General features: G+C 46.5%; 1 protein-coding gene across 7 annotated transcripts in view; it reads right to left on the bottom strand.

Moving 5' to 3' along the window:
• Positions 1–7583: 7583 nt before the first annotated feature.
• Positions 7584–12397, bottom strand: part of GNG4 (G protein subunit gamma 4) — a 67225-nt gene continuing 62411 nt past the window's right edge. For all 7 annotated transcript variants that reach the window (XM_027597194.2, XM_027597192.2, XM_027597196.2 and 4 more), the window contains exon 4: positions 7584–11049. In XM_027597194.2, the coding sequence (XP_027452995.1) occupies positions 10921–11049 (129 nt within the window). In that variant the 3' untranslated portion in view covers positions 7584–10920. The remainder of the gene's footprint in view (positions 11050–12397) is intronic.

Genomic DNA, 12397 nt, shown 5'->3' with positions numbered 1-12397 from the left:
CGTCGGGCTCTCTGCTCAGTGGGGAGTCTGCTTCTCCCTCTGCCTCCATCTGTGCTCTCTCTCTCTCAAATAAATAAATAAAAATCTTAAAAAAAAAAAAGAACTGCAAAAGAGCCATAAAACAACCAAAATGGCAATAAGTACATACCTACCAATAATTACTTCGAATGGAATGGACTAAACGCTCCAATCAAAAGACCCACATGAGACTCATTTCAGACCTAAAGATGCATGCAGATTGAAAGTGAAGGGATGGAAAAGCATTTCTCATGCAAACGGAAGTGAAAAGAAAGCCGGGGTAGCAATACTTACATTGGACAAAATCGACTTTAAAACAAAGACCATAACAAGAGACAAAGAAGGACACCATATAATCATAAAAGGAACAATCCAACAAGATCTAACAATTGTAAATATTTATGTACCCAACACGAGAGCACCCAGATACATAAAGCAGCCAATAACAAACATAAAGAAATTAATAGATACTAATCCAATAACAATGGGAGACTTTATCATCCCCGTTACATCAGTGGACAGATGATCTAAACAGAAAATCAACAAGGAAACAGTGGCTTTGAGTGACACATTGGACCAGATGGATCTAACAGATACATTCAGAACATTCCATCCTAAAACAGCAGAATACACATTCTTTTCAAGTGCACATGGAACATTCTCCAGAATAGATTACATATTAGGCCTCACTACTGGCTATTTACCCAAAGAACACAAAACACTAATTTGAAAAGATATATGCACCCCTATGTTTATTGCAGCATTATTTACAGTAGTCAAACTATGGAAGTAGCCCAAGTGTCCCCTGATAGATGAATGGACGAAGAAGATGTGGTCTATACACAATGGAATGTTAACCATACAAAGAATGAAATCTTGTCATTTGAAACAACATGGATGGATCTAGAGAGTATAATGCTAAGTGATATGAGTCAGAGAAAGACAAATACCATATGATTTCATGGAATTTAAGAAATAAAACAAATGAACGACAACAACAAAAAGAGACAAACCAAAAAACAAACAAACAAAAAAAAAAAACAGACTCTAAACTATAGAGAACAAACAGATGGTTACCAGAGAGAGGTGGGTGGAGGGATGGGGGAAATAGGTGATGGGGATTATCATGATGAACACTGAATAATGTATAGAATTTTATATGCCTGAAACTAATATAACACTCTATGTTAACTATACTGGGATTTTTTTAAAATATTTTTTTATTAAAGATTTTATTTATTTGTCTGAGAGAGAGAGAGAGAGGAGGGAACACAAGCAGGGGGAGTGGGAGAGGGAGAAGCGGGCTTCCCGCCGAGCAGGGAGCCCGATGCGGGGCTCGATCCCAGGACCCTGGGATCACGACCTGAGACGAAGGCGGACGCTTGACTGACTGAGCCACCCAGGAGCCCCTATACTGGGATTAAAAAATATATTTAAGTAGAAAATCGTACTCAAATACCAGTTAAGATACAACTGTCATATTGAATAATCACTCATACTTGTATATTAATTTCTTTAAAAAAGCCTATATTGTATAAAATGGATTTTAGCTATGTAATATAATTAAGTAGAACAATGTGACAAATTAAATATATTCAGGCACAAATAATAATATTTAATGGAGAGGCTTTCTTTTTTATTTAAAAATACATTCTATCAATTGTCAAAAAACTTGCTGGATACTTAAAAATATATAAAAATAATATATATACATATCTGACTCACTTTGCTTACTAATGAATGAACCACTTATGTATATTTAAATATAAATATATGCCAGTAAACCTTAAACTCAGTGGTTTCCTAAATGAGTCCCTCATTTATCCCCAGTAGGTTTGTGGGGCCTTATTTTCCACTAGTCTGCATGGTTAATAGAATATGTGTATGTACATCTTAATCTAACTTTATCAGCATTTACAACTCTAGGAAGAAAAGTGTTATTAATGCATAGTTGATCATAACAAACTCATGACAGTTTCCATGCCCAGGATACTTTGTAGTGGAGAACTCTTCAACCAAGATGCTTAGAAGTTCATCCCAGGGCTCCTGGGTGGCACAGTCCATTAAATGCAGGACTCCTGATTTCGGCTCAGGTCATGATCTCGGGGTCATGAGATCGAGCCCCGAGTCAGGCTCCACACTCAGCACGGAGTCCACTTGAAATTCTATCTCCCTCTCCCTCTGCCCCTCCCGCTCATGCTCTCTTTCTCTAAAATAAATAAATATAAATAGCTCTTAAAAAAAAACCCCAAAGTTCATTGCTTCAAACGACTGCCCTCTTCGTGGAAAAAAAAAAAATTGCCTGCCTATATGATGTTTATAAAATGGCAGATGTCAACATGTGAGAAGACAAGGGCATTGTTGCTTGGATTGAGGTTGAACTCTGTGCCATCGACGCTCCTCCTTCAAGAGGCTCTGATGTCAACAAATTCTTGGCCTCTGGGAATTCTCCCCCTTGAAGCAATGAACCTTTTCCAAGCCTTTCTCCATTAGTGGGGTTGAGTCCAGTCTCAGCAACAAGTGTCAGGAAAATTAATTATCAACTGGTGCTGCCCCCTCATAAGGCAGGAAAGGACATTCCCAGAGGATGCTGGGGCTGCCCCATGGAGTTTCCTCCCAGCCTTCTCCGAGTGGGTTTCCTGAGTCCCATACCGTCAGTTGCAATCTATGCTCAAGTGGTACCCGTAACAGCGGTACCACTGTACCGCTGAAACTCTGGAATGTTCTGACCACTGCCCACCACCTGTTCTGCTCCTGAGGCTTCTGCCCTGGAGTCTCCAGGCCTGAGTTCTACAGCTTAACCTGGTTTGCAAGGTTAGGGTTCTACGTTGTCTCTGCCCCCAGTTCTTTGCTGGCAAATTCTAGTTCTCTAGACAGTCCATGAATTCGGATCTTGCTCTGGCCAGGCCCATCATGACTGGGGCTTGGCCCCGTGACCCTGTCCTGTGGCTTTGTTCCAACAATGAAGGTTGGCAGGTTGTCCATCCCCATGCCTCCTGTCCCCCATGATGACTGACCACCTGCTGGGATTCTTCAGCACCACCTGCCAAACGCCCCAACATGCCTCTGGTGCCCTGTTCAGCTGCCCACTAATGCTCGCTTGAACCCTAAGTTCGACCCCGACTATTTCCCACCTACTCCAAGCAAAGTGGTTGAGAACATGCCTTCTTGTATTAGACCCCGCAGGTGCCAACCTTGCCTGTTCCCACTCACGTGACTTTGGCAAGTCATTTGATATCTTTATGCCTCATTCTGCCATCTTTAAAATGGGTTTACTCCAATTCACAGGTTGTTCAGAGGATCTGTAAAAGTCATACTTGCAAAGTGCTTAGAAGGTGGATTGCCAGAACAAAGCACCACAGACTGCAGGGCCCAAACAACAGACATTTTCTCATACTTCTGTAGGATAGAAATCCGAGATCAAGGCGTCTGCAGGGTTGGTTCCTTCCAGGGCCATTTTCGTTGGCTTGCAGATGGCCATCTTCTCCCGGGGTCTTCCCAGAGTCTTGCCTCTGCACGTGTGTCTGTGTCCTAATCTCCTCTATAAGGACACCAGTCATATTGGAGTAGGTCCCTTTCTGCAGACCTAATTTAAATTAATTACCTCCATAAAGACCCTAAATCCAAATACAGTCACATTCTGAGGTCCTGGGGCTTAGGACTTCAGCATATGAATTTCCAGGGGGCACCGTTCAGCCTATACCAACAAGGAAGTAATTTGTGTGACAGCCTGACGGTGGGGACAGCAGGCAGACGCTCTGGACTAACCTAGCCTGAGCTGCAACAGTCATTCTGCAGCTCCCTGATGACCTGGCATCATATGGGTCCAGCCCTTGGCATCTTGGTCTAGCACGCATTCATTCCAAACTGTCCGAGGAAGAGAACAGATGGAGAAAAATCAGCCTACCACAAAAAGAGCACCACTTAGGACTAGTTGGAAAGTCATGTTCCTGGCAGAGAGCCCTTAATATAAGTTCACTTCCTTGGGTGAATACTGTGATCCCTTCAGAGACTCTGTTTTACCAAATACTTTGACCTCCTCCAAATGAATGTTATCATCACCCCATCAGAGAACAATTGTAAGTTTTGGAAGTTTGCAAACTTACAACAGACTTGACCACCTGCCCCATTCCTGATTATCCTGAGGGGCTTCTTCCCTGCATATCATGAGATCCTCTGCTCCATAAGGTGGTTCCTGGAATGTGTGGGTCCTTGGTTGTCTTTGTGTACAATTTTGATGTGTTAAGGTTTGGGAACGTAACGGACGCCCCGTTACTGGCGGATAAGTTTTACCTTCTCTTTCTTTCAACACATTTTGGTAAATGACAGTCTTATTTTTAAATTCTGAGGGTCTGGTCTTGTTTCCGCACTAATTGTGAACAGGGTAAATATAGTTTAGTCCCTGTTTATCAAGCACGAGTGATATACCCCAGGCAATGTTAAATAACTACATTACTTCACCGAATCCTCTAGAGCCCCCTGTGAAACAGGTGCTGTTACCCTCATTTTACTAGAGGGAATGAGAGTTCAGCGCAGCGCAGAGCTAGTAAGTGACAGAGCTAGGATTTGAACCTGAGTCCCTCTGACTCCAAAGTCATGTTTCTTTTGTTTTGTTTTGCTTTGTTTTTGTTTGTTTGTTTTTTAATCTAACAGAACTCCAGGCTTGATCCTTATTTGTCCACCAAGTGGACTCCCACCTCTCCTCTTGTTCCTACATAATTTCAGCTAAAACAAGATGTGCCGGTGTGGATCTGTACTTCCGGTGTCAGGGACCAGCAAGGGCTAAGCTGAAACAAGTTCCTTGATCAGGAAGCAGGTCTGATAAGAGCAGCATCAGCTACAAAGCACTGACTTTACTGGTGATAATGGTTTCCTTTATTCTGCCCTAGGGATCGGCTTATTCTTAGATTGAGTTGGACGAAGTTTAATCTAACTTAAAAGTGAAAGAGAAAAGAAAGTATAATAAAAAATGTAAAAGCTCCAAGTAAATGATACGAATTTTGCCAAATAATTTGGAGAGAAAAGTCAGGCAATTAATACTTGTGCACATACCTGGCCATGGTAATAATAGGTTGCTTTTCTCACAGAAACACTTGAATACCCGCTACTCCCAACAATGGGCATTGGGAGTGGACCAGGCTGACTCATGTGACCTTCATGGTTCATGGGACAATGCTTCCTTCCTTTTCAAGCTGTTCTTCCCTTGCTTACCCAGCCGCAGCCCTACCCTGACCTTGATAACCACAACTAAAACAGTGTTCAGATACGCAGGGTGAAGGCGATTTTATAGCACGCAGGTGCTGCATGGTTTTTAAACAGCCACAAAGTGTGACCCTGTCGTAAAGTCAAGAGTTCGCGTCATCTTTTCCTAGTGGCTTTTGTTTTTTCAACGTGGGGTGGAGGAGAGGAGAGACTTGTCTCGGAGGCTCTTGGTTTGACTCCAGGCAGTAGTATGATGCAAAGTCAGGAGCACCAACTGGGATCATATTCAGGCACACAGATCTTGTCTGGCTTTGGGCAAGTTCCTTAATTTGATTTAGCTTCCTCCTATACATATGAGGAGTACATATCTACAGAATGAGGGTCTTAAATCTTACACCACCATTGTTATGAGGATTAAGAGGCGAGCTCCTTTGCTTGGTGCCTGGCGGAGGCAAACACTCCACAAATAATGGTTTCCCTCCCTCCTTCCCTTCACAGGGCCTTCTGAGAGTTTGTTCAGGGGTTAGTAACTTACAGAGAATCCTAACAGAGAAGCGCTTGATGTCGAGAAACGACCAGCAATGACTTTCACGCATTTATTTGGATAATACATACTGAGTATGAGTATGCCTCGCCTTCATGGAGTTTACAGCGTAGTTGGGGGAACAAATGGGGAACTGAGTGATCACATATACAAATGTAAAATTCCAACAATGACAAGCGTTGTAAGGAGAGCTTCACTGTGCAGGAAGAATCTATAAACACACTTGACTTGGTCAGAGAGGTCAGGGAAGGCGTGAACCCTCGGTGATGTTCGAGTTGAGATCTAAAAAGTAAGTAGACCTGGCAAAGAGAGGAGTGAAGAGTGTGCTAGGCAGAGGAAGCAGCAGGTGCAAAGGTCCTGTGGCAGCAGGGAACAGGGGCAAGTAAGGTAGGCTAAAATAATGGCCGGGGCGGATGAGCACAGGGTTTTGAGGGGGAGTGAGGTGTGAAGGCAAGTCTAGGGAATATGTGGGGGCCAGAGCAGGCAGGGCCTGGGAGGCCACTCTGTCAATGGTGAATCTTTGAAAGTAAGTGGTTAGAATAACAGTGGTGTATGGTGGGCTTGAAAATTTTACAAGGTAGCAAATGACTTATAGCTAACACAGAATCAAGTGTAAGGGTTTTATCAGAAACCGGATGGGATGGCCAGTTCTGACCAGTGGCAGTCGACACTGGCTCATGCACACTTATCTCCAGAAACAGACTGGACCGATGCCCAGCTTATTGTCCCCCACTGCTGCTCTTGGCTGTGACTCCCGGGGAGGGCTGAGCTGCGTGCCGCTCAGGAGACGAAGCTCCTGGGGACAGGGTAGGGAGCATCATTCTGGTCCTCCAGAAAGGCCACCCGTGATCTGGGGTCTTCTCTCCACCCTGACGAGCTGAATGAAATGCAAGTGTAAATAGAGAGTCTAAACTATCTCCACAGTTCATATTCTTTCCAGGTCAAAATAGTAGTTGTTATTATTATTATTTTCATCTCAAATTTGAACAGTCATCAGAACAAAATTCCTTCAACCTGTGGCTTGCTCCCCTCCTGTGGTTCCCTCGGAGGGAGGCTGCTGACAATTCACAGACTCACTGTGGCGTTTCATAGGGGCTGGATGTCAGAATCAAACGTAAGACCTTTGGACTCATGTGGCAGGAGTCCCAGCGTGAAGCTACTCTGTGATCAACCTGGGATTCCATATTCACTCTCTGCAAGGAGAGTGGCCACGTGGTAGCTGAGAGCAAAGGAGACAGCACCGCAGGACCCTCAGGAAGGATCAGAGGCTTGGCAGGGGGCCTCGAGTCCCTGGGAGTGGGAGTGTAGTTGAAGAAGTCATGTCTGCCTCCGGGTGTCCGTGGGCTGGGTGGCCAAGAGGCCAGGGCTGCATTCAGAAGATGCACCAGCATGGAGCCAGCTGGTGCTTTTGCTGCGGTTTCTTCCTTCACAGGTGGTCTGTGATAATAGGGTTTTGTGGCCGGCCACCCCCTCCGTTCACTCCTGGCCAGGAGGCAGGAGAGGCTAAGAGGTCACCTGCCTCATTTACAGAGAGGCTGATCCAAGTGGGAAATCCCAGCAGGACTGCTCACCGTTTTCCCAAAAGACACAGATCCCACAGCATGGCACTCCCAAATCCCGTTCCCAGGGATCTGCCTGCATTCTGCTGAAAGCTGATTCTCTGTTCAGATAGCTGTGGATTAGAAGTATTTCAAATTTCAAAATGTTGTCAAATACACTCTTAATTGCTCCATTAATGATGTTCTCCCTAAAGAGGAGTAAAAAATTGAGCTAAGTGTCCCCCAAAAGAAAAAAAAAACAGGATTCTTGATTGCTAGCCACACAAACCAACTTTTATTGAAGTATAACATATATACAGAAAAGTACACAATCCAAAGTGGACAGCTCCAAGAATTTTCACAAACTGGACACACCCAGGTAACCAGCAACCAGATCAACACACAGAACATTCTAGAAGCTCCCCTTGTGCCCCTTCTGGTTCCCATCCTCCAAAGAGTAACTGATACTCCCTACTTGCGACAGCATGGGTTAGCTTAGCTGAGTTTTGCCCTTGACATAAATGGAATCACGTAGTATGAACTTGCCCAATGTCGTGAGCCTCACACCATGCTGTGGGGTCGAGCTGCAGGATCATTATTCCCACTGCTGCCCAGGATTTCACTGTGTGAATACACCAGAATTCGTTTATCCATTCAACGTGGGCATTGGAGTGCTTTCCGGCTTTGGGTTATTCCAAAGAGCGCTTTTATGAACACTCTAGTACTTTTCTCTTGGTGAACACATATACACATTTCTGTAAAGTATGCACTTTAAGATCATATGATATGTACATCCAACCCAGGCTATTTCATGGAATAAGAAATTTACTGGATGGAGCTTGGAGGCTCAAAGAATTGACAGAGAGCTAGAAAGAAAGAGACCTAGGAGGATGTGGGGGGTGGGGCAAGACAGTTAGCGGGGCCGAGGAATGGACCGGGAATGGTCTACTCAGCACTTTGCCGTCCTGGGTCATTGTTAGCCATGGGCACAGAATCCCTGCAGCCTGCCAGGCTTAGATGCCTCTCCTTCTGGGCCAGTGCGGTCCCTGGACCACTGCACCTCCCATCAAACCAATCTCAGCATCTTCTCATGTCTGGGCCACTTGCTCCAAGCTCACAGGTCCAGGCCAAGGAGTCCAGGCAGTTCACATCAGGCCACTGGCCCCTCCCTGACCGGCCTGGTGCTGGAAAGGGGGTACGCCTGAGAGACAGGGAAGACCTCCCCCTTTCAGCATCCACAGTGAAAGGGAGTACTATTGCATCCCACTAAATGTACATGTAAGGGATGATTCCCTCCCCGTAGGAAGGGGGGGGGTCAGATGCCGGACAGTCAAACTGCGAACACAAAGTGACAACAGTCCACGGCGGGTGCACCCACTTTGGTTCACCTCCTAGTGAGTGGCTAGCAGGGCGAGGGGCTCATCTACCTGTTTGGGTATCTTGGAGCCCAAGTGCATGACCTTGCCTTTAGGAAGAGGGCATTGAGTTCAGGGACACTTTAGAAGGGGCAAACCAGAAAGATGAAAAAGCGTCTCACAGAGGAAGGTAAGGGAGAGAAGGGGAAAGGAAAAAGCGAGGGGAGACAAGAAAAGGGAAAACAGGAGAGAAAGTCTGGAGGAAGGCGAGAAGCTCCGTTTCTTCCTGACCTGATTTAGCCAGCTTCCGTGCTGTCCCACTTCCTCGGCTTCTCTGATGTGCTTTTATGAATTGTGCTTTGCTTAATCAGGTTAATGATGTTGACATGGACCACAGAAGAAAGGGCGCCCGGTCATGAATTGAGACGGGGAAGGGTTTGAGTCTGACGATCACACACAGCCACACAGTTCTGCTCTCGTTACAGTATACAGCTTCCTAACCTCACTGGTGAGGCCTGTGAGCTTTAATGAGGTGAAGAATCGCTTCCAACGAAAGAGGCAGAGAATAAAAATGCACTAAAACCATTTGCAAGGTGGCAAGTTATTAATTGACCTGAAATTATATTTGGCTCCTTGTAGGCAATTTTACATGAGGCCCCCAACCACGGTGTCTTTGAAGTCATGCATTCCTGCCAGTGTTATATTGGAGCTTTTAGCAATTTATTTTAAATGATAATCAGAGCTTCCATCTATGTAGCACCTCTCTGGGGCCTCCCAGAGAGAAAGGCGGGAGGAGTAATTACCATTATCCCCAATTAGCAGGTTAGAACATTCCAGGCCCACAGTGGCTTGTCCCATATCACGTAGCTAGCTGCTGAGAGAGCCAGGGAGGATGCCAACGGAAGGGCACAAACTTGGACAGGGAGCCCTCTGCCCCCGTGGTTTAGTCTCTTTCATCATTTTTGTTTTAGGCGCAGTGTGCACATTGGTCTCAGAAAACCCAAGGGCTGTCTAGTCTTCCACTGGGGCATCCACGTATCTGTCTTATTGTTTTCCACAAGCTATTTAGGCCCAACGTGCCTTCTCCTGGCAAAGATGAGGAGAGAAGTGTGCTGCACTTATTTATACTAGAGAGAGAGAGAACGAGCGAGCGGAAGAGGGAGAGGGAGACTCTCAAGCAGCCTCCCCGCCGAGCACGGAGTCCGACACGGACTCTGAGATCACGACCTGAGCCGAAATCAAGAGTCGGCGCTTCACCCACTGAGCCACCCGGGCGCCCCTCAGTTTTCCTCTCTTTAAAACAGAGACAGAGCTACTCTTGTGGCATTTACTAATTGCTGGGGCATTAAATAAGTGAACACGGTCAATGCTCAGATCATGGGTGGTGCAGAGGGAGCTGCTGCCCTGTGGCTCGCTCCTCTGGGGCAGGGACCACTCTGGTGACACCCCACGGGGTGCCGTGCTGTGCCCCAACAGGTCCCTACTAGTGCACCCAGGATAGAACTACGGAGGAGTCAGAGAAGGAGAAGCAGGAAGACGGGGCATATGGAGGGGGGACGGTGCCCTTGGCTGGCACGGCCGGAGCGCACAGACAGCTACCATGGTGTGCATGGACAGTGAAGCTTGCTACAGTATTCCCCCAACATCGACATCTGTAGAAGGACTCTCTCCAAAGTGGTCGAGGGTAATCAGTGGGAAACAGGGAGCTGTGTCCTCACTGGGGTCTGGGCCCCAAGGCCACAGAGAAGACACACATTGGGAAAGCCGTCTGATGCTGTGGGTTATTTCCTTTCTAACAGGATGATGGAAAAGCAGGAGATAGAGAACTTCCAGATGAAAACGTGATCCACATATCTCAGTGGGTCCAAATGCTCTAATTTGCTACTGAATTATTGGGAATGGGGGGAGGGAGGGATGTACAGTTTTCCTTTCCCATAAATTTGCCACTGAAATGTATGAGCTCAATGTCCTGAAGATGGGAATCGATGCTTTAAAAAGTTAAACCTTAAACCGCATACTTATTTTTACTTGGCACGTGTGTTATTTGGCTACGAGAATGTCTATTTGCTTTGCCAGTGATGGAAATACCATGAGAATGAAAAGAAGGCGTGAAATGGAACGCAACTAAGAAAACCAGCGGAGGAAGGCGGGCCCCGGTCATCCCGGTTGGGGTGGGCGGGGGTGGCTGGGACTCCCTACGGCTAAGAGCATGCGGTCTCTGCCAGGGAATTATGGACAGAAAGCCACGTCATCACCAACGGAGTCAGAGGATGGTACAGAAGAACTTCTTCTCTCGGAAGGGGTTTTCGGATGCAGGCACTGGTATGATGAGAGGGTCTTCACGCACGTGGGCTTCACAGTAGGCCAGGAGATCCGCGGCTGCCTGGGAGACCTGCAGGAGACACAGCACAGGCGCTGGGTTAAAAGCCAGTTCCCTGTGGGTCCAGCGCAGAGGTGTCCATGTGGACACGGCCAAGGGTAAGGCCATTCCCAGCCTGGAGAGAGGGTCTGTGCAAACCCAAGGAGACAGGGTTTGAAACATGCCTGGGTGGAAAGAGGTCTGGCCCGGGGGTGCCAGAGCAACCTCCAGAGAGGAATGAGAAGGTCCAGACATCCTTGTTCTCCTCTCAGCTGAGTGATGAGGGGAGGCTCCAGGCCAGTAGCTTCACAATTACTTTGCTAAACCATGTCTAGATGAATAAAGCGGAGCACTGGGCCCGGCCAAACCAGTGTGATTGTGTTTATTATTGTTATTAATTGTTTGATTGCAATCCACTCTCATGACCAGCACGGAGAGACACTTCATTCTCCCCAAGAGAACACACATTATTAGCATATTATATAGATTACATACATGAGCTACATACTCTCAGCATGTGTCTTAACTCACAATGGCCACTCCCCTGTGCAGGGAGTTGCTCCTGACCAGAAATCTCCTTCCCCTCTGTTTTCCTTCCAGTCTTACCTGAAGCCTGCGTTTACGTGGTGGTGGTGCCCTGAACTATCCCCCTCATTTAAGCCCAGGGGTTCTAGAGGAGGAGCTGGGCGGGAGCCGGCAGAGGGCCGAGACGCCTTCCCTAATAGGAAGATGAAGTTACCAGCTCCTTTCACCTGGGGTCTGGGTCATGTGCCCAGCCAATGAATGGCCTGTGCATTAATGCATCCTGCCAATTAGGTGGTTCCATCTGCAAGGGCTTATTAGAAGCTACAGGAGGGGATAAGTATACAGCAGTCAAATGAGATCCTTTCGGTACATCCAAAGTCTAAATCTTCCCTAGAATGTTAGAAACGTCCCACAAACGAATGAAAAAATGTCTTAGAGCCTCCAGTGTATACAAGCCACACACATTCCCTCCAGGTTTTAAAGACTGACCTATCTTCCAAAATTTTCAAGAAATTCTTCTTCTGATTTCCAGCCCAGACCTATCTGATTTAGCAGTGGCTGGAATCCTACAAATAATTCTGGTAGAGATGTATAAGAAATCCCCCCGCCGCCCCGCCAATAAAACTAGAGGTTAAGCAGATGAGTCAAGCTTGCAGCGCCTGGGTGACCCAGTCCGTTAAGCATCTGCCTTCAGCTCAGGTCAAGATCTCAGGGTCCTGGGATCAAGCCCCGAGTTGGGCTTTCTGCTCAATCGGGAGCCTGCTTCTCCTTCTCCCTCTCAAATAAATAAATAAATCTTAAAAAAAAGAAAAGAAAAACTTTAATATACCTCGGCTTACCTTTTGACACGATCCAG

The sequence above is a fragment of the Zalophus californianus genome, chromosome 15 (assembly GCF_009762305.2).
Source record: "Zalophus californianus isolate mZalCal1 chromosome 15, mZalCal1.pri.v2, whole genome shotgun sequence".
NCBI lineage: Eukaryota > Metazoa > Chordata > Mammalia > Carnivora > Otariidae > Zalophus > Zalophus californianus.
This window is presented reverse-complemented; position numbering and strand designations above follow the sequence as displayed.